This window comes from Lissotriton helveticus, chromosome 8 (assembly GCF_964261635.1).
Source record: "Lissotriton helveticus chromosome 8, aLisHel1.1, whole genome shotgun sequence".
Lineage (NCBI taxonomy): Eukaryota > Metazoa > Chordata > Amphibia > Caudata > Salamandridae > Lissotriton > Lissotriton helveticus.
In genome coordinates, this window is record NC_136069.1 from 367,047,764 (window position 1) to 367,075,433 (window position 27,670).

At 48.0% G+C, this 27,670-nt stretch overlaps 1 protein-coding gene across 2 annotated transcripts in view; it reads left to right on the forward strand.

The window, feature by feature from the left end:
• PDS5B (PDS5 cohesin associated factor B) overlaps positions 1–27,670 on the forward strand; it is a 772,752-nt gene that overhangs the window by 402,329 nt on the left and 342,753 nt on the right. For both annotated transcript variants that reach the window (XM_078657163.1, XM_078657161.1), the window contains exons 18-19: positions 7,511–7,616; positions 20,729–20,889. In XM_078657163.1, the coding sequence (XP_078513289.1) occupies positions 7,511–7,616; positions 20,729–20,889 (267 nt within the window). The remainder of the gene's footprint in view (positions 1–7,510; positions 7,617–20,728; positions 20,890–27,670) is intronic.

A 27,670-nucleotide genomic window follows, 5' to 3' on the forward strand; every position in this document is an offset into this window, starting at 1 on the left:
CCGCAACAGCTCAATCTGGCGATCTGGCTCCTGAAGTCTTAGAATTTGGCTACCTTAACTTGCCTCCCGACTGCATGGATATCATACGGGAGGCAAGAAAGCCCACCACCAGAGCTTGCTATGCAGCAAAGTGGAAGCGGTTTGTCATTTACTGTACAGAACACATCAACCCGCCAGATGCATCCACTCACAACATCATCTGTTATTTGTTGCATCTTTACAAATGCAAGCTGGCATATGCTTCCATTCATATACACTTATCCGCCATAGCAGCTTATCTCCAAAACAGGCAGCATCTCTCCGTTTTCAGAGTGCCTGCCATTAAAGCCTTCCTAGAAGGACTGAAACGGGTCATCCCTCCCAGGACCCCGCCAGCTCCTGTATGGAACCTTAATGTGGTCCTCACCAGGCTGATGGGCCCACCTTTTGAGCCTCTGCATTCATGCGAGGTTCAGTTTTCAACATGGAAAGTGGCTTTTCTAATAGCCATTATGTCTCTGCGACTTGTGTTAGTGAGCTCCAGGCGCTCACTGTGCAAGAGCCATTCATACAAATTCACTCGAACAGGGTGGTGCTGCGCACTAACCCTAAATTTCTTCCTAAGGTGGTTTCACAGTTCCATGTCAATCAGACCATTGAACTGCCCGCGTTCTTTCAAAACCCAGAGACAGTAGCCGAAAGAATGCTCCACACTCTTGACGTCAAACGAGCTTTGATGTACTACATCGATAGGACCAAGGATTTTAGGAAAACACAACAATTCTTTGTTGCCTTTTCGGCCCAGCACAAAGGCAACCCCATTTCCAAAGCAGGTATAGCCAGGTGGATCGTTAAGTGTATTCAAATTTGCTATCACAAGGCTAAGCGCACTTTAACGGTCCCCCCCAGAGCCCACTCCACCAGCAAGTTTGGGGCCTCTATGGCTTTCCTTGGTAATATCCCTTTGGAAGACATTTGTAGAGCAGCCACATGGTCTACACCACACACATTTACTAAACACTACTGTGTAGATGTGCACTCCAAGCAGCAAGCAGCTGTAGGGCAGGCTGTTCTGACACTTTTTCAAACGTCTGCAGCTGGCACAGGCAGCCGCTGTTAATGGAGGGACTGCTATATATTCTATGCTATAGATATGAATTCAGCAGCCCACATGCCTCGAACTGAATATGCTACTTACCAGTATGCATCTGTTCTTGGCATGTAGGGCTGCTGACATTCATATCTATAGCATAGATCACCGCCTAGTGTTGGGTCCGGATGATTGCACATTGTTGTCCTGGAAGAGTCTTCGGTGATCTATGCTATAGATATGAATGTCAGCAGCCCTACATGCCAAGAACAGATGCATACTGGTAAGTAGCATATTCATTCCTCTCTGTTCTTCTTTCCTGCCCAAGGTGGTTACAGCCTTTCATATCGGGCAGTCCATCACCTTACCCACCTTCTTTCCACCTCCGCATCCCTCGAAAGAGGAAGAGAGGCTCCACCGTCTTGACCCAAAATGTGCGCTCCCTTTTATGTAGACCGCTCACACCAGTTCCGGCTGGATGACCAGCTCTTTGTTGGTTACGTGGGTGCTAAGAAGGGACGGACGGTGCACAAGCGGACCATCTCTCGGTGGGTCGTTTTGTGCACCCTAGTCTGTTACTCCTTGGCGAAAAAGGAGTCTCGGGCCACGGCGGCTACTACTGCCCTGGGTCAGGGAGTCCCCTTGCAGGACATCTGTCGGGCAGCTTCGTGGGCCTCGCTGCACACGTTTGCTAAGCACTACTGCCTTGACAGGTATGTCCGGAGGGATGGCTTTTTCGGCCTTTCCGTTCTCCAGGACTTTCTGATGTGATCTTGGTTTGCAGACCCACCACCGGGGTTGGTATTACTGGGGTATCTATTCTAAGGTAAGGAATCTAACACTAACCTGTTTCTTTTCGATGCACAAGTTGCTTACCTTCGGTAACGATATATCTTTAAGAGACAGTAATTAGTGTTAGTTTCCTTACCGCTCCACCCATCCTCCCCGTTCTGCGAACCGATATCTAGGGTTAAGGTATCTCCCTTTGAGGGCCCTAGTTTCATGGCACCAATGTTGGGTTCTTGCATGGCTCTGCGTTCCTGGCGCGGAAAGCTATGTACAGAACTGACGTCAGCACACGAGGGCAGCGTCCAGTACTCCGACAACGTCATCCCGGCAATCACTACGCCGGACGCGGAGCGGCAGACTACGCCTACCGACGTGCAGGGCTACTCCTGACGAAAACTTTCCGGATCCAGTCTGACGCCTGGGGATATTCTTAGGTAAGGAATCTAACACGAACTACTGTTTCTTACAGATATATCGTTACCTAAGGTAAGTAACTTGTGCGATTGATCCTATCTGGTGTTCAACTTGGTTTTGAAAGGAAACTGTTTTTGGAGGCTTCTGGAGCAAAGATTAAAATGGGCTTAAGAATGCCATGGTATGTTTCATGTCCTGCAGCTTTTGATAACGTAGATCACCAGATTATGTTGAATTGCCTGTGTTGATGAATGCCTTCCTGGCCTTTGTAACTAGTTGTTTTCATTCTGTTAAGTTTGATTCTCCCTAAGGGTCGCATTTTTGAAAAGTACTTTGTTTCCTTCATACTTGGTATTATTTAAAGTATGTGCTGTGTCCTTGTTTCACGTCGAATCAGCTTCTGTGTTGACATAGTCATGCCCATGTGTGGGCATTAAATCCTCTGCGAGGTTTGCTTACCCTGCTCCACCCTGCCCATGTAAGAGCATGGTCCGCTCTGTCTGATTTTCCCCCAGTGAACTTGACAATCCCATTGCAGATTCTCCTTTTCATGTACATTTCTGTCAGCCGTGCTATGTCAGGGTAGACTAAAAGTGTACCCCTGTTTTGGGAAAGTATCCTCTGCCCTCGAAACCTGGCTTTGCGGTGACTGATGGTGGTGGCATTATGTTTATAGTTAGGGGCATGTGCCATTTTACCTATTCCCCTGCAGGGAGACTGAATAACAGCTCTCCCCTTGAATTGATCCATGGGCGTCCTTGTTTTTGAGGTTTGTATGGCGGACACCTATAAAATGCGTGATGTGTTTTTGTGCATTTGGTAATGCCTTACTGGATTGGTGAGGGCTGGTGTCCATTGTCCGCATTTTTTTTATCTGTGTGTGCATTCACTTCACAAAACGGGTGTGTTCTCTGCGTTGTGCTGCAGTGCCCATCTTAAACATTCCAGTCTGATCCGGCATACTTTTCTATGCCCTGCCCTAAAACTGGTGCACCTGGTGGGTGGAGAAGCTTGGCAGCCCCAGTCCCTTTTAGTATAGGTTTACCGTTTCAGTGTGAAAGCCAATAGTAGGAGACTGGATCTGTATATACTTACACCAAAGTAATGTATAGTGTTCACAGCATCCAGGGAGTCCCCGAGGTATAGCAGAGGCTAAATTAGGTAAGCACTAACAACTCCTTGTGGTTGTGTGGGTGAGCAGAAGGCTTATCCAGAGTGTGTGTTCATCATTTATTGTATTCACTTAATCAAGACTGATGGTAAACACTCAGATTCAGAAACCGGACCTATGGAAGTATAAAAAAGGTATATTTTTGTTTTATTTTAGAACCAAGCAGGACTTGGCACTGGTGAGTAAAACATACTCTCAAATGCAAGACTGTTAAAGGAAATGCAGTTGTGGTTGAATTTACAAGCATTACAGCAATCACCATTCCTGGTCCTTGGCCCACTTCTGGTACTGAGGGCCTCGGGATGCGTTGTCCTGCAACCGGAAGGACGGGGCTCAGAACATCGGCTCCGTGGAGGACGACGCTCGCGAGCCCTGGGTTCCCCTTCATCGACCCCCAAACCCGAGGTGAGCAGACCTCCAGAGGGGATATCGAGAGGTGCTATCTGTTTTGCGACGTGGGGTTTGCCCGAAGGGGGTACCTGTTGGTTGCCTGACTCTGCAATGGCGGCGCCCGTGACCCAGCAGCGCTGCTAATTCCCACTGCTCACCGTGTGGAGTCCTGGAGCCTGGTGGCGTGTGGAGAGCCCGGGAAGTGGCAGCGCGACTTTAACCACTTGCCGCTGTTTGCTGCTTAGGAGCCCGTCATATAGCCCTGCCACGTAGACCCCCTGCCTGATTCTAAGATGGCGCCTACAACACACCGCTACCGCTGACCCTGCCTGCTCATCAAGTGTGCTGCTACGGCTTTTGCTTTGGCTGGTGAATCTTGTGCTGCGGTGCTCGTCCTGGAGGAGACAGACATCCTGCACACCATGCTCCTCTGTGCCCTGCCCTAGCTCAAGTACTTGCACATGAGGTTAGTGGTTGTGTTCACCTGCATGGCTCCCGCAGATTCCTCTTTTATACCTATTTAGATCTATGGCTGCTTGCAGCTGCCCGAATGGCCCTGAAAAGGAACCGGGCGCGCCCATTAGACGGCCGTGAACAATACCGGTGCACCATATAGACGGAGGCTTTGCCACACATGTCCCGGACACCGACAACACCCCGCACGCAAAGATCCACTCCAGCCTACACAATGGGGATACAGAAAATCACGCAGAACCTGACTGTACCTGAAACTGCACCGGAGAATCAGCCGAGTACCCGCACATTGGCGAAGCTGGCAACTATAGCCCACCAGATCAATGGGAACTTCTGGCCGAACTACCTTCCCCCTACCCCTCCTCGCTCTACTCCCTCCACTTTCCTGCTGCTGACCTCTGCCTTCGCCTGTCCTGGCCCTTAGTCCCCACCCTGTCTATCTGTGAATTTTCCCTCGTCGTGTGAGATAATAGCTATTTTATCTGATGCCCGATGGAGCTACCTGGTTTAGCTATAGGGGAGACAGGTCGGTGATTCCCTTCCTGGACGTCACCTACCCAGTCGGTCGTCAGCCAGACTTCCTTTTGTCTCTCCTGTCGTCTCTTCCCGCTTACTCCCTCTATCTTTGTCTCTCCTTCTCTCCTCTCTCAATGTATTGAGACTGAACTATTTTGTCGAATGCCCGATGGAGCTACCTGGTTTAGCTATAGGGGAGATGGGCCGTGGACTCCCTCCTTGGTCGTCACCTACCCAGTCGGCCGTTAGACAGACTTCATTTCGTCTCTCCCTGTTGTCTCTTCCCCTATCCCCCTTTCTCTCCTTCCATGCCCCCTCCCCTCTATGCTCCATTTATCTTGCCCTCCATGTTTTTTTTTAGTTGTTTTTCACATCGAGACCGAGCTTTTTGGCCAACGCCCGGTGGAGCTACCTGATAGCTATAGAGGAGATGGGTTTTGGGACTTCCCCTCGACCGTCACCTACCCAGCTGGACTTTGGACAGACTTTCCTTTCGTCTCTCTGCCGTTATCTTCCTACTATCCCTTTACCCTTACCCCCTTCCCCCCTTCCCCTCTACACTTCAATCATCCCGTCTTCTATACTCTTGCATTTATTTGTCTAGCAACTGATGTAAATTGAACTGACGTAATCTTGTAATGTAATTTTTGTGGAACCTCATGTAAAGCGCTCTGATACCTCCGGGTCTAGCCAGCGCTATATAAAACTCTTGAATGAATAATTAAATAAATAGATTCTATATGCTTTGGAAACAGTGTAAAGTACACAGTAATTACTTTCAGATAACTTTTTAGTTACTTTTGGATTGCTTGGGGTGGTATGCCTAGATACCACCCCTTAGGAGCTCACAATACAAGGTAAGTACAACTTGTTATTCTTTGCAATTTAGATCTCTTTTCTTCATACAAACAGTTAAACAAAAAAAATGTAGGCCCCAAATCTCAAAATGGGTGCCTATGAGAGTAAGTGTTTGCTTCTTTTTAGGTAAGTACACAACTTAGGAGTGGGAGTTTTAGGGGTTAGGGTCAATGTTCCCTACGGTCTAGATGGGCTCTAGTTGCACCACCAGCGGTACTGGGGAAGCCGGGTGCAGAGTTTAGGGGCGCAATGTTAGCTAAGGGGACCTTCGGTTAGGGACTGCTGACGAGCAGGCCACTTGGTTGTGGGAGCAAAGCTGCTTGGTTAAAGGTCATCGCTGCAGGGGCAAACGACTAACACAGGAGCTGCACCACCAGCGGCACTGGGGTGGCCGGTTGCAGGGTGCATAAAGGACTTCAGGGACCCAGTGCTTTTCAATGCAGACATTCAGTATTGCGAAGTTGCTGCAGGCTCGGGCAGTGAGACTTCCTGAAGGCGACCACCGGCTGCAGAGGTAAGTTGGGATTGTGGGGAATGGCTAGATACCGTTGGTTGGGCAACCCAAGGCTTTGGGGTGTCGGGTGCAGGGGTGTCTTCTGGGGTTGGGTTTTCTTGGTCGTGGGGACCCTTCAGATTGATGCTACAGGCATCGTCTTGAGACTTGAGGGACGTCGGGGGATCACCAGATCCGAGTTCAGGATGGCTGGGGGGACCTCCTTGTGGTGATGGGCCACTCTGGCTGTGGGCGTCTGGTGCGAAGTCGCCGGAATCTGGATTCTGTGGTGAGGCTTTGCTTGAGCAAATTCGGTGCTCACGGGAGACAGAGTCTGTAAGGTAGTTGCAGGGCAGGTCCTCCGGGCTCTGGGGGTTGCTGGCTGCTGGACTCGCCGGGGCTCTTGCTGTAGCAGGTCGTAGAGGGGACAGGCTAGTAGGGCCGGTGCCAAAGCAATTGGTGTCTTATACTTCCTGGGTATGCATGGCTCGTTGGTCCTTCTTCTTTCATCCTCGAATCTGAAGAGGCAAGGTTCAGGGTTGCCACTCACAACTACATTTAAGGATATTAAAGGGGCATGCAGGTTGGGACCAATTGGTCACTTGCTTGGGGTGGGTACACCCCCTATTATGCCACCATCCAATGGGAGGGGGGCATGAGCCTCTCCCTAATTGGCTCAGTGCCCCCATCTTCAAGATGGAGGGGACTGAGATGTGTGCTTCACCTCTCCTCACCCACCTGAGGGGTGGGGTTGGGAAAGGTGTTCACACCTCTCTTCCTAGTGTGGTTTTCCTACCGATTCCTGCAGATTCTCCCGCCCAAAGTTGGGGCAGAACCAGTGGGAGTCAGTTGCTGGGGGCAGCAAAATACAGGAACAGCTTCCAAAGGCAGCAGGCCTTTGAAGCTTCCCCTTTTGTGGACCCATCCCATTCTGGGGGAGGAGGCATGACACCTCTGCGCAGGATGAGCTTTGTTTATGGACCCAGAGTGCAGAAGGGGTCCAGGAACCACACTAGGGCTGGTCGATTTTCAGAAGGCATCTCTAAGATTCATTCTTAGCACACAAGGAGTTAATTTTATACAGAGCTATTCTGATTTGTAAGCCTTTCTGATGCAATTGAAAATCAGTTCTTTGTTACCCTAAGCATGGAAAGCTTGTATGCCATTTGTGCCTGTAAATACTGTTAAATATTTTTTGGCTGTTAAAATTGCGTCCTACGTGTGCCTTTTATCTTGCATGCGATCTAGATGTGTTATATTGGCCATTCCCCTACTGATAAATGAAATTACTATATGTTTACAAATGGGTGGTTAATCGTGTGTTTACCTTTTCAAGTTCCCTTATCAAACAGGTGAACAAATCAATAGATGGGACTGCTGATGATGAAGAAGAAGGGGTATCTACAGATCAAGCAATTCGAGCTGGTCTTGAGTTACTAAAGGTGTGTGTGTTTGTTTTGGAATGTTTTTGCCATGCTATATATTAAAAGTCCAAACTCTTTGTAGATTTGAAGGCTCTAGAAACTATTCCTCTGTGTCTGACTCGGAAGCACTATAAGATTTTAAATACAGTACTTTTGTCTACTCTGTGCGCTTAGGTACATGCTCTTCGTACTATGCCTCCCTTGCTGCATTGAGCAGTACAATATTAAGATGTAGGTTAATACTTTGTTTCTACTAAAGGTTGTATGAACATTTCATTTATTCTTAACTAAAAACAGTCTCTCCTTCATGTCCCACTAAAGTTTTATGCGTGTTCCATAGACTTGTTTTAGGATTCTCTTTTTTTGGGTTTAATATATCTCACTTGAGTGATTACAGGGTTGATAGTATGCTGCTTAGTGGCACAGGAGGATATTGCCATTTACTAAGTTTTTACTTCGGTTACATTGCAGGAGAAATATAGGGTCTGATGTTTAGGGCCAAAGTATTGTCTACTAAAGCTTGTATTGTCGTCTTATTGAGCCGACTGTACAGCAGTGACCCAATAGGTCTCTATGGTGCTGCGTTACTCTTTTTGATGGTATATTTGTCAGTAACTAAAATCTTATAATCTGGTTGTTTTCAGTCTCCGCTCACTTGATCACTACTATACTCATCAGTACCTGTATAAAGCTTTAGGTTGAGTCTGGGTAGAGAATTTAACAGTTATTTTTCAGTACCTCTTCCCATAAAATTATGTTCTAAAGTAACTGCCTAATTCCACTGATCTATTTAACCTTGGCCTTAGAGCTAGATTTCCTTAAAGTTATATAATACATTTGGTAAATATAATTTGCATTTCAGCTTAATTTCCCATTTTCTCCTTTGCTTGCTTTTGATCACGCTTCCGTAAAGGGAACACATTGTAATTGTTATCCACGCTGACTGCCTTTCTGGTTAAAGGGTCCTCTTTGAAAGCTGCTAAGCATCTTCACTAATTATATGCTTTTTGCCCATAAGCGAGGATTCTTTTAAGAGCCTTGTCAGTTTGCGGCATCAGTTTACAAGGATTACTTGGGACTCATACCGCTGTTCACTACTGTTTTTTAAATACACTAGGGAACTTGTCACAGTCATTTGAGCTCTTTTCCCCCTCTATGCTGCATTTAATGTTTGTCCCATAGGGTTTGTCTGTCACCTACCATTTAATTTTCTGCACTGGTTATTATCTCATTAAACAGCACTCTGATACCTACAGCAGTGATATAGGGAACAGCACATCAATATTCCAACATTATATGAACGATATCTGACTTGTCTTGACTCTGTATTCACTTCTCTAGATGCTCCTATATGGCTTTGTTACCCTTATTGCTTGTACTCCGGTTTCATCTACTACATTAGATTAGAAAAGTGAAATGGAAATTTTAGGGATAGTCCCACAGGAAAAATAGGCACTCATTAATTGTTGGGAATACACATCTTTGAAGTATGTGCTATACCTCTGCTACTTGCAGATTTGGTAGGTCTGTTGGGGTCACAGTGCTGCATTCATTGATGCCCAGTGACTACATTGCTGTATGAGATTCACTGTTAGCTTCCAGGGGAAAAGCGTGGGAGGGCTTTTTTGACACTAGCTCTCCACTAATTGCAACCTTTTCTCTTCTGTAGTTCTCAAGGACTAAATGTGTGGAGATCAGCTTATATTTGTTTCTCAGGCCACTTTAATATCACATGCACTTTAGTGCTTGCTTTCTAATAATTTGTTTTGTACTTGGAAACTTAAATTGCAGGTTTGCCTAATTCATTTGACGTCTGGTGTGTTCTCTTCATTGGTGTTCCTGACTCGCAGATAATTCCTCCCCAAGGGATTGTGAAGAGATACATTTCTGATCTCTAGAGCAGCTGACCTGCTATAGGCTTCAAACTCCTAGCATGTCTGCGAAAAGCAATAGAGGTATACCCAGCCATATATTTCCACAAGTGGACTCAAGAACTTGCAAGTTGACCGGAAGTGACTCACTTTTTGAGACTTTACAGCTTTACTCTGCTGAAAGATGTCTATACCCAATGTATATTTCCACTTTTATTCAAGGGCGGCTAAGTCCCTCAAGTGGCAGGCTGTGGGGTGATTGCTTTATAGCTGTGTGTCTTTCCTTTCTTTTGAGTATGTGGTGTGTATTTTCTAACCAAGATGTGTGTTTAATATGCATGGGGCCAAGGAATTGTGGTAATGACTTGTGCTCATTAGGACACACTGCAAGTGCTTACACAGAATTGAGATTTTCTTACAGGTTGTCATCATTCATGACATCCTGCAGATTCTTTGTTCCCCCGCTCATTGGCAAACTAAAGCTGCTTCGTGGACTGGGATAATCACTGGCTCTTCCCTACCACGTTTCCTTTTTGCTCCATGGAAACTCACTACTTCCCCTTTCTTGTTTGTGCTGGCACACAATCGGATAGGGACATCTAGCTGCAGTTTCTTTACTTTAGAACTTTGACGTCGGGCTAGATCTGGGAGATTTTTGATAGCAGTACCCCTGTGCGCCGATATGTGGCGTCGGTTGACTCCGCGTGACGTCGTAGGTGTTGAGCTCGTCATCGTGACTTCCGCGTCATCTATATAGGTGCCACCTCGGTGCGCTGACATCAGTTCTTTTCTTTCAGCACCAGCCAGAGCAGATCTGTCGAAGAGAGCTACCGCCTGACATTTTTTGATAAACTTTTTGACTTGTCGAAGTTTTTGGTGTGTGGATATGTCCAGTAAGAAGACCTTGGGGTTCAAACCGTGAGATGCCAGTCACCCGCCATCTGTTATGTTTTTGGTGCCTGGAGCGCGACCACAACCCAAAGTCATTCTCTGACTGCCGGGCCATGGTGCTGAAAGGTTTGAAGGAGCGGTCCCTGAAGCACCTAATAGCCCGGCGTCAGGCACCTTGGAGATCTCCCCGAAGATCTCATTCCCGCTCTTGGTCGATTGGAAAGTCCGAACACCGCTCTGGGTGATCAAAGTCATCTTCCTCTCAGGCGAAGTCGTTGAGATCAGGTAAGAAGCACTACAAAAAACATAAGAAGTTGAAGCATGCTTCGACTTCTCCCCGTCCATCACCTGACGAGACAAGAGTCTCAGCATTCGAGGGCCCGCTCCGCACAGTGGGTGCCTGGGTTGGCTTTGTGCTTCCCTCACTTCCCTGGGCCAGGAGCGCCCCCCACCCAGTTGAAATCTTTGTATGATGCCACGTTCACCTTATTTGGGCGGCCTGACCCTGCCGGTGCGCCTTCGGGCCCTGCAGACTTAGCAGAAGGATCTTCCTTGGGTTGTGTGCCTTCGGCTCCTGCCCCAGCACCCAGGCCTCCTCTTGGATTTGTTACCGGATCCAGACGGGCTACAGTTGTACCCACTCGACCTTCTCCGGCGCCAAGACCCTTGACTTCATCGGACCCTACTGGCGCACTTCCCCTATCCTTATTCCAGACGGCACAGAACTGGCTGGACATCCACCAAAGTCAAGACACGCGCCAACGGAGCCTTTGGGCTTCATGCCGTATCCTGTGCCTTATTCTGAAGGGCTAGGATTGGATGAGGATTGGGAGGGGCAGCAGAATCCATTAGACATCCTGCTTTTCAACAAGGAAATTGACTGGTATGAGGACCTGGGTGATGCGAGTGGCATGGGCATCTTCCTAGAGCCTAGCATGCAGTCTCTTCCTATCCTGGCTATGGAGGAGAGGCTTCATTTCCTATGGTGGTAGGTAGGGCTGTGGAGGTCTTGGACCTACAGCTTCCTACTATGGCAGTCAAGACCAATGTCTTGACTGAGGTCCTGCAGCCTGGTGTCTCCACATCCAAACCCTTGCCATTTAACAAGGTCTTGACAGATGTTCTACTGGGCACCTGGTACAAGCCCAGCACATGTCCTCCTGTTAACAGAACTATCGCCTGCTACCATCGCCCTGTACCATGCGACCCAGATTTCCTCTCCAACCACCCAACGCCAAGAGCTTGGTGGTCCAAGCCTCTACTTCACATGGCGCATTCCCTCCTGCAACCCCGGATAGGAAATCCAAAAGGCTGAACAGCTTTGGTAAGATATTCTCTTCCACCAGCATTGCATCGCGGTTGGTAAACACTACATGCTTCTTGGGCCGTTATTCCCATTCGCTGTGCGAAACAGTTGTGCAGCTGTTGCCACAAGTCCTGGAGGAGGCCCGAGCTGCCTTCTCCCAAGCTGTCAAAGACAGGAGAGATAAAGCAAAGTTTGCCTTATGGTGTAGCCTAGACACAATAGACGAGCTCGGCAGAGCGATTTCCTTGACGGTGGCCGTTAGGCTCCACGCCTGGCTGAGTACGTCTGGCTTTTTGGGGAATGCCAAGCCAACCTCATGAACATGCCCTTTAATGGCTCCCTTCTCTTCGGGGCAAGGCGGACGCAGAGCATGAACGTTTTAAAGAGTCGCAGGCTATGGCCAAGTCCTTAAGCCTCTCAGTGTCTTCCCGGCCTGCGTCCGCCTTTCGCTCCTTTCATAGTTACGTAAGGCTCATCCAATCGTGCCAGCCCTACCCAAGCGAGAGGACAACGCAAGTTCAGCAACCTCTGCATGGCAGTGGGCGTGGTTCACCCCGGCGTGAATCGGGAGGCCAGAAGTCAGGTCAGGCCACAAACCCATCCCCTCCAAACTTGCCTAGTTCGTTCCTCCCAGTTTATGGGCAACCAATTGAACTGGGAGTTCGATCCTCCCAGTTCATGGGCAACGAATTGGTGGTAGGATACCTCCACCACTGGCAGGACATCACCTCAGACAGGTGGGTTCTGCAAATAGTCCAAAGGGGCTACTCCCTCCCCTTTGAGACCACTCCTCCTTCCATGCCTCCAATTTGCTACCGCCTGACAGAGAATCACCTTGTCTTATTTCGTGAGAAAGGCAAAACTCTTGGCCAAGGGAGCTATAGAGAGGGTTCCCGGACCAGAAATCGACTCCGGTTGCCATTCCCCCTATTTTCTGGTTCCAAAGGAGGATGGAAGCCTTAGTCCTATCCTCTACCTCAGACCCCTCAACTACTTGCTCAGAAAAGAATAGAAAAGTTCAAGATGCTCATTCAGTACTGTCTGCCCTAGACCCGGGAGACTGGATGATCGCGTTGGACTTGCAGGGCGCCGTCCTGTCTGCCCATCTGCTCTACCTGCGGTTGTGGCAGGCCACAAGCACTTTCAGTTTACCGTGCTCCCCTTTGGCTTAACTAGTGCCCCTCGGGTGTACAGCAAAATACACAAGTTGATGGAAGGAATGTTGCACAATGGCAAGACATTCACCTCCAGTCACAGATCTGGGTTTAATCCATCGTTATTTTGCTCACCAAGCCACCCCAGTTCAGACATGGCCATATGCAAATCAGTCTTGACTGGGGGTGAATGTTTTGCCATTGTGCAACATTCCGTCCGTCATCTTGTGTGGTTTGCCCCACGGGTGTACACCAAGGTGATTGTGGTGATTGCTGCCCATTAGCGGAGATCAGGGGTTCCAGTCTTCCCCTAACTCGACGACTGGTTGTCGAAGACGGGCTCCCCTCAAGCAGTCGTCTCCGATCTCCAGACTACGACAAATCTTTTGCATTTGCTGTGGTTTACTATCAACATGCCGAAGTCACACCTGACTCCCTCTCAGACGCTTCTTTTCATCGGAGCAGTTCTGGACACTGTGCAGTTTCGGGCCTATCCTCCAGAGGGGCGAGTCCAGGATGTTCAGGCTATGATACAGATGTTTACGCCTCTATCTTGGATCTCGGTGAGACTGACTCGCATGCTGCTGGGCCTCATGGCCTCCTTCATCCTGCTGGTAGTTCATGCCAGGTGGCACATGCGGGCTCTGCAGTGGGACCTGAAGTTCCAATGGGCGCAGCATTGGAGGAATATCACCGACCTGGTCCAGATCTCCGAGGGAAGTGCGAACGATTTGCAGTGGTTGTTGACAAACCGCAATTGGGTCAGAGGCAGATCCCTCTCTCTTCCCCAACCAGATCTCACACTTCTGGGATGGGGTGGTCACCTGGGAGAGGTGGAGATCAGAGGACTCTGGTCTCTGGCAGAAGCCGGGCTTCACATCAACTTGCAGGAGCTTATAGAGTTTCGTTTGGCACTGAAAGCCATCTTACCATATCTCAAGGGGAGGCTAGTTCAGGTTTTCACAGACACCACCGCTATGTGGCACTGCAACAGGAAAGGTGGGGTTGTGGACCCTTTGTCAGGAGGCCCTACCTCTCTGGATTTGGCTGAAACAACAAGGCATATCCCTGGTGGTTAAAGACCAGGCCGGTTCCCTGAACGCCAGGGCGGACAAACTCAGCTGTCGGTGCCTATTGGACCACGAATAGCATCTCCAATCGGAGGTGGCGCAAGGTCTCTTTCAGTAGTGGGGAGAGCCTTGGTTAGATCACTTCACCTCCGAAGAGATTGCGCAATGTCATCAGTTTTGCGCTTTGGAGTTTCCAAGGCTGCTCTCGCTTGGAGATGCTTTTCGTCTTGGGTGGCGCACAAGCCTCCTGTACTCCTTTCCGCCCATACCACTCCTGTCCAGAGTGCTTAAGAAGATCAAGAGCGACCGGGCCCAAGTCATTCTTGTGGCTCTGGACTGGGCACGGAGAGTTTGGTATCCCGAGCTTCTGCAGATGAGCGTTGATTCTCCGATCTTGCTGCCCCTTCTGGAGGATCTTTTGTCGCAGTAGAGGAGGGTCCTCCATCTGAACCTGTCCACCCTCATTCTCTTTTCATGGAGGTTGAGTGGCAACAGTTGACAGCTTTCGACCTTCCTCCTGAAGTCTGCGAGGTTATTCTGGCAGCCAGGCGTCCCTCCACCAAGTCTGTATATGCCTGCCGATGGCAAAAAATGTGTAAATATTGTATAGAACAATCTGTTGACCCCTGTCTGGCTCCCTCTCCGACATTATTCTTTTAATTCTTTCTTTGGCCCAGCAGGGCTCTGCTCTAGGCACGCTGAATGGTTACCTTTCTGCCCTTTCTGCTTTTCTACAATAGCCAGATCAACTGTCCCTTTTTAAATCTCAGATTGTACATAGATTCTTGAAGGGGCTTGCACATTTGTTTTCCCCCCTCACCATTTATCGTGCCCTAGTGGGACCTTAACCTGGTTCTCACCTATTTGATGTGTGCTCCTTTTGAGCCACTGCACAGTTACCCACTCCGGCTCGTTGCTATCAAAACAGCCTTCCTAGTGGCAATAACTTCTGCTAGGAAGGTGAGCAGATTGCAGGCACTATCCTCTCAGCCGCCTTACCTGACCCTCTTTCTAGACAAAGAAGCGCTTCTCAGTAGGGCTTCCTTCTTGCTTAAGGTAGTGACACCCTTTCATGTAGGGTAATCTGTCACCTTGCGCACCTTCTATGCTCCTCTGCATCTTTCCAAAGAAGACAACCGTTTCCACCGTCTGAATCCGAAAAGAGCGTCATCGTTCTACCTTGACAGCACTAAAGGGTTCCAGGTGGGTGACCAACTCTTTGTAGGGTACATTGGAGCAAAGAAATGTTGTGCTGTGCAGAAGAATACCAACTCACGTTGGGTTATCCTCTGCATAAAAATCTGTTACATCTTGACAGAGAAACAGCCTCCTGAAGGCCTTGGAACTCATTCAACCAGGGCCAAGCCAGCCACCATACCTCTTCAGTGTGGTGTTCCAGTCCTAAACATCTGCCAAACGGCTATGTGGACGTCCCTGCACACGATTGCCAAACATTGCTTGGATAACCAGGTCTGTACGGATGGCCTTTGGCGCTGTTCAGTCCTACAGGACTTATGGTCTAACACTTTTTGCAGTCTCTCCTCTGGGCATGGTATTGCTTGAGTATCTGTTCAATGGTAAGGAAACTGCGGCTAGATGTCTCTAACAGATGGACAAGGTACTTACCTTGGGTAACGCCTTATCTGGTAGAGGCATGATCTAGCTGCAGATGCCTTACCGACCCACTTATCCTCCCCGCACTGCTGATCAGTTTTTAGTGTCAGGGCTGTCCCCCTTCAGAGCCCTAGTTGTTTTTTTTAACACACCATGGTCAGTCTCTTCATGGCTCCGCACTTCTGGCGTGGGAAGTCATGAAAAGTACTGATGTCAGCGCACTGAGGTGGCGCCTATATAGATGACGCGGATGTCACAAAGACGAGCTTGACTCCGGCATCACTCGGAGTTGACCGACGCAACCTATCGGCGCACACGAATACTGCTATTAAAAATCTTCTAGATCCAACCTATTGCCTGGAAGTTCTATGGTAAAAAATCTGCGGCTAGATCATGTCCCTACCAGATAAGGCATTACCAAAGGTAAGTAACTTGTCCAATAAGCTGGTAAAACTGTAGCACAAGCATTCTGGCTTGAGTCAGAAAAATGCCTAAACTTGTACTGACCAGCATGACCTGCAACTACCAGAGAGAGAATACTCTGTTAGAAAGGCCAAAGATTAAGATGCACCTCATGACTGGAGGATGATTTGCAATTATGGACAAAGGTGTTACTGGCTTCTCACCTGAGTATCAAAGTAAATTAACTATTTGCCCTTCTGGTCAAGACTGTAAGGACCAGCATTGATCCCGTTGTGGAGGCACAAGCAGAAAGCTTTGGCCAACTAAAGTGATTATTTTTTATTAAACATTTTCTCCCAATCACAAGTGCATCTTGTCACTCTCTCTTTAATTTTGTGTACTTGTATGATATAACCAGAGGTGAGTTCAGTTTGAACTAATCAAGATATGTGGCATCATACAGAGCCAGTGAAAGCTGCTCCTATTGGATGAGAACCAGCAAGACAGCAGAAAGGGGAGGAGCAGGGTACATTTCTGTGGTCAGGGGATCCTACACTTAGAAATGGCAGAACTTCCCCTGTCAAACCGATGGATCACTATTTGTCTGGTTCCCCTAAACAATAGGGGTGTGCATATAGGGATCCCCACCGTGGATATGTAACAGTCTGAAGGAAACTACCTTTCGTAAACCTCCCCATACACAAGGTTAGACTATTGACTCACTTATGGAAAAGTGGGCACTCTTTTTGTTTCAGATTATACCCACCAGACTGCACATAAAAAGGCCTGTTCCCTAACACATCATCCTGTGGGCCATACCACCAATTAATCGTAGTTTAGATTGAGCTGGGGTAAGTAGCCACCATTGTTCATCTTGTGGGTACGGATGAAGACGTTTTTGGTGTACTCTCTTAAAACAGAGCTTAGTTGTGCTCACTAGTAACTTAATTGAGATGTAGATAGTTCCCTAGGTTTAGCTGGGAAAACCAATAAATCATAAATAGTAATCATAAATCCACGAACACTTCCCCACATTCGGAAGGAACGGGAACACACAGGCTTGCAGGAAAACGGCAGCTTTATTGAACAGGCATGATACATTTCGGAGTAAATTCCTTCTTCGGATGCCTTTTAAAACAACCAGTGTTGTCTGTGTCCGGATCTTTGTAACACCAGCTTCACTTCGATAGGCGAACAGAACATGGTGGGAGTGGCATGGATTCTGGCAGTCCAGGTAAGTACCTTCCACCAATGACACCACTTCTTTGCGCACAGTACTGCCGTTCCCATAAGCCTTCATCCTACCGCCATTCCGTCCCTCGCGAAATCCCGACATGGATTTATGACCGAAGTCTGTCCTAACAAGTGTTGCTGATTGCAGGAATGGCGGCGGTACAGCAGTGTTTCCAAGAACGTTACAAGACACCAAATGTTGCCACTTTGCCTGCTGTATTACTTATTTATATATCTCTCTCTCTTTCTCTCTCTCACCTGGACACATTACATTGTCAAGAATAGTGTGTTATTTGTGGGGATCGACAGGAAGTTGATTACTAATTTAAAAAACGGTGTATAAAAACATTGAACGGAATGAGCAGTCTAATAAAGTGTACAAATCAAGATCTTGATTTCAGGGAGATGGAATGAAAGAGTCCATGTTAATGTTTGGAAAGGGCATGTGAGAAGTTGGCCTGGTAAATGCTGTCTACTAATTAAAGTGGGCACCTTGCACCAGTCCTAACAACCCTTATGGCGATTTAAGAGGTCAAAGATAACCTTCGAAAGCTATCCAAGTGGTAGCTGTGGAGAGCAGCCTTCAGGCCTTGTCTTGTAGGAACGTTAAGCAGCTTGTTTTACCAGAATGCGACCATATAGTATTGATTAAATGAAAGGAGAACCACACAGTAGTTATAAAAAATGTTTTATTTATTAATATACCACTCTCTAGTACGACACAGTATCTTCTACAGGAGGATACTCACAAAGCACACAAAACTGTAGCACAGAAACAATAGTAAATGGCACTAATACACAGTGGGCTCCAGGGGGAGACCAAACCATATACTAAGATAGTGGTATAAGAACCAGGACTCAAGTCAACACCGTGTCTAGAATGTAGAATCGCTGGGACCCCAAGGTGAGCAAGTAGGGATGCCACGGAGGACGGGTGCAGTGTCAGAACACAGCTGTGTGCTGTGTTCTCCACAGGTCCTGCACACGGTCGAAGTTCAGTGGTTTCTGGTTCAGAATTGTGTCCACGTCGAATCTAGGGTCCTACAGCCAGGTAAGCCCTTTTTTACCCACAAGAGTGGGTTGAACAGATTTCCCCCCCCCTCCCCCCCCCCCCCCCCGTGACCGGATGCCTATTGTTCACCTTCCTCTGCTTCAGCTTGGCTCAGCGGCAGGAGGGCAGAAATGTGTGTCTGGTCGGCAGCAACCGTTTTATGCTGCCCGGGACTAGAAGGCTGGTACCAGAAACACCAGGGACCCAACGAAGCTCGCTTCTGTGGGGTGGAATCATACCTCCCACACCGGTTACCGGAAACACGATAGGGATACATTCAGCCGTTTTATAGTTGGTCATCACGCAGGCGCATAATGCCACTCTATATGTTATAAATGGCTGCTGCACTAACAACCTGGGAGAATGGACTCTGTAGGCTGCAGGGGTGTCCTGCTCAAGCAGTGGCACCCTCTCACTTAGAACCAAGCACCCTACCTTCAGGATTGTTAATGCCTGCTATAGGGGTGACACAGGTTTTTAGTGTAGTGGCCCTTAGATATAGTAAACCTATATCTTTAGTAAGTGGTGCATGCACCAATTTACACAGGCTGTAATGGCAGACCTGTAGTTCCATTTTGCATGGCCACTCATGGGTGGCATAACACATACTTCAGCCCTGGGTACATGGGTACCATATTCTAGGGAGTGACTAAGGCTACTCCAGTATCCAATATGGAGTGTACGTAAGTACATGACATAAGAGTTTGTGGAGAGAGTAGATAGACTGAGGTCCTGATTAGCAGGATCCCAGTCAGACTAGTCAAAAACAGTATCACATTTAGCAAAACATGGGGGTAACCATAAGAAGCAGATTCTACTTTCCTACAGGGCAGGAATGATTCCCAACCAACATTGATGAATGGATGTTTTTTGAGTTTGTACTTTGACTGTAAGAAGTTAATATAGGTATTGTCTGAATAACTAAGGTATTGAGTGATATCATACATAGTCTTAAGATCTGGGAGCAGAGATTACGGGGCTGAGGAGGCCACACTTGAGATTTTTGTGCAGTTGTGGTTCTCAATTTGGGAGGCTCAAGAAGAAGGGTTTTGTGAATTCTTAGACCCCTTTGATCACTGGAGAAGGTCAGAAGATCATCAAGATTTGGCTGGGTATTATCATGGATGACCTTGAGATCAAGGCTACAGATTTTGAATTTGATTTAGGCCTTAATGGGCAGCCAATACATATCACAAAGCATTGAAGTATTATGGCCAAATTTACTTGCAGAGTGAACTAACGTAGGAACCAAGTGAGAATCCTACTTCAACTAGGGTTGAAGATGATTGATGAAGTGCAGCCAATGATGCATACCCAAAATGGAGTCTAGCTATGACAAGGGACTGGATGGCTGTTTTTAATAGATCAAGGGGAATGCAGTGACTTTTTTTAGTTTATGGTCCGAGTTTGCAAATTTCACCATCTAGTTGAAATCAACACAGGGACTAAATACAAGACAAACAGAAAAACCAGGTAGTAGTTAATGCTGTGAACGTTCAAAAGAATAATCTGTAGATGGCGGCCAGGCACATGGGCTTCCAGGGCCATACGTCTGACTTCACAGGAGGATGGACATATTACAATTGGTGGTTGACAACACCCTATGGTGGGGGTGGGGGGGGGGTGTTGATGCAGCCTGGAAGAGGACCAGACTCTACCACTAGATGTCGGAAGAATGCACAACATGGGAATCCAGAAACTTCTTTAAACTCAAAACTACTCCTACAGCTAAGTAACTATTTTATTCCTGCAGCTTGTGCCGACAGACCACATAGACTGTGCCAGAACATCACCTGAGAGCCAACCATTAAGATACCTGAAATTGTGCTCCTCCAAGAAGCTGGTGTAATTTATTGCTCATGCAAAACATTTGATTGAGAGCACTTAACTCTACTGTGGTGGTTCAAGTCTTTTCTTGCTTACTGACAGTAATTGAATAGTCTTTCCACTGCACATTTGACCCTCCACCTAACACCTTCTCCTGTACGAAGTGTTTAAAATGTGTCCCATCAAAGTGCATAATATCCTAATAATGATTGGATTGGTAGGACTTCAGGTCGTCAGTGTCTTATAACAAAAAACAATGAATAGCATGCCCACTGTGTTTACCAGCTGTTTTGGAAAGTGATTTTTAAACAACCCATTGAACTATTCAATCACACAGCATCATTAGCAATACGTTAAGATTTATTTTATTGTTGGTCATTGTGACTACATTCTTCTACACCATTATGTAAGGAAAATGACACACCTGGAAGCAGGATTTGCTAACTGTTACTTTCGGCTCGTGCTAATTTCCTCAGAGCTCTACACCTGCTAATCTTATCATTTTAGAATCATAAGGTTGGACACTTTGTAATGAGAAGTGAATGTTTCATGATTTTTTTCTCCCATGTAAATTTCCCATTCGATTTATACTTTCACTGAGTGCTAATACAAAAATTTGATGAAGCTAGGTTGGTAAAAAAACAACCATTTCTAATAACCCAATTAGTAAAGTGTATAGGCATGAGAATGTATTCTTTTTTGTATTTTCAGGTGCTCTCTTTCACACACCCCATTACCTTCCACTCAGCTGAAACTTTTGAGTCCCTCCTAGCTTGCTTGAAAATGGATGACGAAAAAGTAGCAGAGGCAGCACTGCAAATTTTCAAAAATACTGGACATAAAATAGAAGAGGACTTCCCACACATAAGATCGTGAGTACGATTAGTTTTTTACTTCAACTAGTTAATTAGTATGCCCTGATGGCTGCAGTAATACGTAACTTAAGTATGATTCAGTAACTTACACATTGCTAAAAATGGAACTATCTTTTGTGGATGCCCCTTTACCTTCCTGGTGGAAGATGCATTTGTTTTACCCAGATAATTCTCTTTAATAATTAAGAAGTCTTAGAATTTTAAAACTAACCGCTTTTCATTAAGTGAAGTCAGCCACTGTCTGAAAAATATCTGCTAAAAGTCTAGTACGACTAATGTACAGTTTGGTAATGTTTTTGCAATGTTTTTCTTTGTTGATTCTTCTAGAACATTTCCTTATGGCTGGTGAAATTATTAAAATCATTATTGACTGAAGACAACCATGCATAGTGAAAGAGGGTCTTTTTCTTTTTTTAAAGACCCTCTTTCACTATGCATGGTTGTCTTACCCCTATCTGTCTTCAGTCAATAATGATAGCTTGTATCCCTTTCCAGTATTTTTTAAGATGTATAAGTGGCTGGGAACCTCATCAGACAATTAGCTATGAAGTAACAGGAGCCTCTTATCTTATTGTGTGAGGAAAACTCAAACATCCTGAAATTCTTCACTATTCTGTTAATTTTTAGTGTGTCTACTGTGACTCCTTACTGTCCCACCCTGGAAGAGACAGAGTGGAACCTCATAAGTGCAACTCCTGTATCCTGATGTCAATTTATTTATTTCCATTCCATTTGACATGTTGTCTCGTACAAACTTCGTTAGTCTTCCAACAACTTCAGAATTGTTCTACAATTCTAGGATTGAAGCTATGCCCATAATGCAAGAGGCTGATGTGAGTAATACGTGTGCTTATGGTGCGTGGGCTCTGGGCAAGATTCAGAGTTGTGGGATAGATGTGTCCAAAAGCGATCCAGAATGCAAGGCGAAGCTCTGCCTCGTTAAACATGAGAAAAGGCAGCTGTTGAACAAGTCCTGCTCAGAGGCGCTGGGTTCCTCGCAAGTCCCTACCTTTGAACAGTTGACTTCCTTATTGGCGACATGGGCTAAGCCATATTTTGACACTCCAGTTATTTGATCTGTGCTTAACAGATATAAACCAGTCCCTGGTGGTACTGATTTCCTGTTTAACACCTCACACCTGATAACCTGGTAGTTCAGCTTCAACTGGTAAGTTCAATCTGAATTATTTTCCAACCAGTCCTCCAGATGGAAAGTTTGAGTTCGAGGCATGTGGGCTGCTAAATTCATATCTTGTGCATAGATCGCCGCCTAGTGTTGGTTCCGGATGATTGCACATTGTTGTCCTGGAAGAGTCTTCGAAGTATCACGAGATAGGTGGCTCCTCCCCTGGACTACAGTGCGCATGGGCATCGACTCCATCCCCAGATTGTTTTTTTCCGCCATTGGGTTCGGATGTGGTTTCGACGTCTCCGTGTCGGAACCGATAAACTTTGTTCTTAAGGCCAAAAGGCCTTAGTTACCAGCGTCGGTATTGTTTGAGCACGGTCTCATGCGTCGTCCGACTCTCGGAGCCGGAACTCAACGGAGTCAAGTCACTCTTCAGACATCGAGGCCCTCTCGTCGCAGCAAGACCCGACAACATTACCATGGAGCGGAGCCCATTTAAATACTGCCCCATCTGTGGATCCAAATATCCACACATCGATGTGCATCCGGTCTGTAACAAATGCCTGTCACCGGACCACAACGAAGACGACTGCATGGCCTGCTCTCAATTCAGGTCAAAGAAGACGCTCAAGCATCGGCGCGCGTCGCGCCTCGAGGCCCAGCGAGCGGCACCGGCACCCGACGACATATTCGACGACCCCGCGGTGGAAGGCAGTAGCCATCCTCTCCAAATTTCGCCTCCGACGACGGAGGTCCAGTCCGATGCCGAGGAACACGTCGAAGGGCACGGCCAGGACACTGAATACGTCGAGGAGGTAGGGGACGACGAAGAAGTCTATGGGGCCGCGGAAGATAGCTCGGAGGAAGAGCTATGCCCCGAAGTCTATATGGTTCAGGCTCAGGTCACGGGATCGCCACTCGGCGTTACCCACGACCCCGCACCGCTATCCCCGGCCCCGCCTTCTCGCCCGGCCACGGACACTCAAGCGGAGCCGCCATTACCCGTATCGAAACCGAAAGCGAAACCTTCGGTCTCTACGGCTCCTAAGATGGCCGACGTCCAGCCAATATCGAAACCGAAACACACGGCTTCGTCAAAAGACAAAATGGCCGACGTCCAGGCCAAATCGAAAACGAAACTACCGGACGCGAAAACACCTAAAAAGGACGACGTCCGGCAGACGATTTCGAAACCGGCTCCTTCATCGGCTCCGTCCTCCTCCGGCACACAGAAGTCGAAGAAGGTTGTCGAGACGGCAGCGCCACACAAGGTGCACAAGGACTCGTCCTCCAAGAAGGCCGTCCATCAAGAGTCGGCCTCTGTTGCTCCGGCACGGTCGTCGAAGTCGGTGCACACGCCTTCAGACGCTCCTACGGCGCAGCCAACTAAACGCCCAGTCGAACACAAGTCGACTACAAGCCACGAACCGAAGGCCGCAGGCACTACGCATCGGCACAAAGATGTCGACTCTGCAGCACCGGCGCCAAAGTCTACAAAGGACACGCGCCACAATGCGGCTGAAGATTCGTCGACGCACATACCGTCGACACCGAGGGACTCCGACGCCACCGGACACCGGCCGTCGGCTACCACACCCTCCGCCTCCTTCACCGCGCAGGTCACCGACTCCCTGAAACGGAGAGGACAGCACTGGACAGTCCTGCCCTTATTGAGCCCATTCTACCACCACCACGACGGAGTCTATCACCTTCCCCAAACCAATCGGGGGGAGAGGATGATGAGGAAGACGACCAATACAATTTCCCAGTGGACAATGACCCTGATGTTCAGCAGGACACATACGACGACACTGGGGACCAAGGTGGACAGCACGTGGTACAAGATCCACAAGGTTTTGGGGCCCGTACATCTCCAACTGAGGATTCAGCAGCATTTAATGCTTTGATCGAACGGGCAGCAGCAAATCATGATGTAGACATGCATGCTGACCCGGTGGAGGAAGACTTTTTGTTTAACACTTTCTCAGTCTCAGAAAGAACTGTTAAAATACTTCCTATGCTCAAAGGTGTCCTTAGACATGCCCCAGAGATCTTTAAGGAACCTTCCAGGGCAAGAGTGGCGAACCCACGTATCGAAAAAAAATACAGGCCAGCACCTGGGGATCCTGCATATATTCGAGGACAGTTGCCTCTGGACTCATTGGTGGTCGCCAATGCCCGCAAGAGGGCAAACTCCCAAACTACGGGTGACGCTCCTCCCCCTGACAAGGAGTCGAAAGTGCTTGAGGCATCCGGCAAGATGGTGGCTGCGCAGGCTGCCAATGTATGGCGTATAGCGAACACACAGGCACTATTGGCGCGTTACGATAGGGCGCATTACGACACCCTAGAACAGCTCCTTCAACATCTACCTGATGAGTATAAAGAAACAGCCGAAATGCTCATACAAGAGGGGAAGCTTATATCAAACGCTGCAATAAAGTGTGCGCTTGATGTGGCAGACACGGCGGCTAGGGGGATTAACACTAGCGTCATGCTAAGACGACAAGCTTGGCTTCGTATATCTGGATTTAAGCCGGACATCCAAACTACAATCCTCAACCAGCCCGTCAATCCTGACAGACTGTTTGGCCCAGATGTAGACACCACACTTGAAAAGATTAAAAAGGACAACGAGACTGCTAAGTCCATGGGGGCACTTCAGTCCCAACAATTCAGAGGAAACACTTTTCGTCGCTCAGGAGCGCGTGGTGTTACCAGAGGACACTTGGGTCAACAATCACAATTTACAAAGGGTGGTGCACCATCCTCCTACCCCAAGCAAGGTAGAGGGGGTTACAGAGGTAACAGTGCCAAGGGCAGAGGCAGAGGGAACAACAACTCCCGTTCCTCTGCCGCCAATAAACAGTGACTCTTTGTCACTGCCCCCCGACCATCCAACACCTGTCGGGGGGAGACTCCAGCAGTTCCTGCCAGTCTGGACATCCATCACCACAGACAGGTGGGTGAGAAAACTGATCCAATACGGTTATTGTTTGGAGTTAACATCCACTCCTCCCAACATTCCACCAAGACACCGTCCTATGTCGGCAGAGCACTTGCACTTATTGCAGCAGGAGGTCTTGGTAATGCTGCAAAAAGGCGCAATAGAGCTCGTACCAATAGAGGAGGAAGGCACAGGGGTCTATTCCCTGTACTTCCTCATCCCAAAAAAGGACGGATCCCTCAGACCTATTCTGGATCTACGCCCCCTCAACATGTATATACTGTCAGAACACTTTCACATGCTGACACTGCAACAAATTCTTCCCCTGCTAAACCAAGGGGACTTCCTGGCAACCTTGGACCTCAAGGATGCTTACTTCCACATCCCACTCCACCCATCCCACAGAAAGTACCTCAGGTTCACCATTCAAAACAAACACTATCAGTTCAAAGTCCTACCCTTCGGGGTGACTACTGCCCCCAGAGTGTTTACAAAGTGTCTGGCGACAGTAGCGGCTCACCTCAGACGGCAGAACATACATGTCTACCCCTACCTAGACGACTGGCTTGTTCAAGCGAAGTCGGACATACAATGCGCCGCGGACATGTCCCACACTATTCACCTCCTTCACAGTCTGGGATTCTCGCTAAACTACCCAAAATCGCACCTTCAACCAGCCCACGTACGGCAGTATCTAGGCGCGACAAACACCCTGACTGCTATGGCTCAGCCAAATCCAGCCAGGATCAACAGCATCCAGTCACTAATCCAACGGTTCAGACCGCAACACTCCCTACCAGCGAGAGTGTTCATGCAGTTGATAGGCATGATGGCCTCCTGCATTTTCATAGTCCCGCACGCGAGGTTGCACATGCGTCCTCTCCAAGAATGCTTGGCAAATCAGTGGACACAGGCTCGGGGACAACTGACGGACCTAGTGTTGGTGACCGGTCGGGCATACAACTCTCTGCATTGGTGGAATCCACACAACCTTTGCAAGGGACGACCGTTCCAAGAGCCGGTGCCACAGATTATCCTGACAACGGACGCTTCTCTCCAAGGATGGGGAGCTCATGTGCTACACTACACTGTGCAGGGACTGTGGTCCGCTCAACAACAGAAGTTGCACATCAACTACCTGGAATTGATGGCAATCTTCATGGCGCTAAAGTCCTTCAAGGTACATTTGTGCAACAAAGTCGTGTTGATCCGGACGGACAACATGACAGCCATGTACTACATCCAGAAGCAAGTACTCACTCACCACAGCTGTCTCACCTGGCTCAGAGCATGTGGAAGTGGGCCATTCAGAGGAACATTTTCCTCATGGCAGAACACCTCCCCGGCAAGGACAATCAGATGGCGGATCTGCACAGTAGGTACAGCCATCAAATGCACGAGTGGGAGATTCATCCATCAGTGCTCCACCCGTACTTCCAGCAGTGGGGTCATCCACAGATAGACCTGTTTGCCACAAGGGAAAACGCAAAATGCCAAAGCTTTGCCGCCAGGTTCCCTCATCCGCAATCGCAGGGGAATGCGATATGGATGAACTGGTCAGGCAAATTTGCGTACGCTTTTCCCCCAGCGCCTCTCATTCCGCTGGTGGCAAGAAAGCTAAAGCAACACTCAATGACTCTCATCCTAGTTGCTCCAACATGGGCACGCCAACCATGGTACACCACGTTTCTAGAACTTTCCGTGGTACCGCATCAAAGGCTGCATCTCACACCCAGCCTCTTGACGCAGAGCCATGGCGACATTCAGCATCCAGATCCGCAACAGCTCAATCTGGCGATCTGGCTCCTGAGGTCTTAGAATTTGGCTACCTCAACCTGCCTCCTGAATGCATGGACATCATCCGGGAGGCAAGGAAGCCCACGACCAGAGCTTGCTATGCTGCAAAATGGAAGCGGTTTGTCATTTACTGTACAGACAACAATATCAACCCGCTAGATGCATCCATTCCTAACATCATCTGCTATTTGTTACATCTTTACAAATGCAATCTGGCGTACGCTTCCATTCGGATACATTTATCCGCCATAGCGGCTTACCTCCAGAATAGGCAGCACCTCTCTGTTTTCAGGGTGCCTGCCATTAAAGCCTTCCTGGAGGGACTGAAACGAGTCATCCCTCCTAGAACTCCACCAGCTCCTGTGTGGAACCTCAATGTGGTCCTCACTAGGCTGATGGGCCCACCTTTCGAGCCACTGCACTCCTGCGAACTTCAGTTTCTGACGTGGAAAGTGGCTTTTCTCATTGCTATCACGTCGCTCAGGCGTGTTAGTGAGCTGCAAGCGCTCACAATCCAAGAGCCATTCATCCAAATACACTCTAACAGGGTAGTGCTCCGCACTAACCCCAAATTCCTTCCAAAGGTGATGTCACAGTTTCATATCAACCAAACTATTGACCTGCCTGCATTTTTCCAAAACCCGCAAACGGTAGCAGAAAGAATGCTTCATACATTAGACGTTCGGAGGGCGCTAATGTACTACATTGACAGAACACAACCCTTTAGGAAGACACAACAACTTTTTGTTGCCTTCTCAGCACAACACAAAGGCAACCCCATTTCCAAAGCAGGAATAGCCAGATGGATTGTTAAATGCATTCAAATCTGTTATCAAAAGGCTAAACGCACTTTAACAATACCCCCAAGGGCGCACTCCACACGCAAATTGGGGGCCTCCATGGCT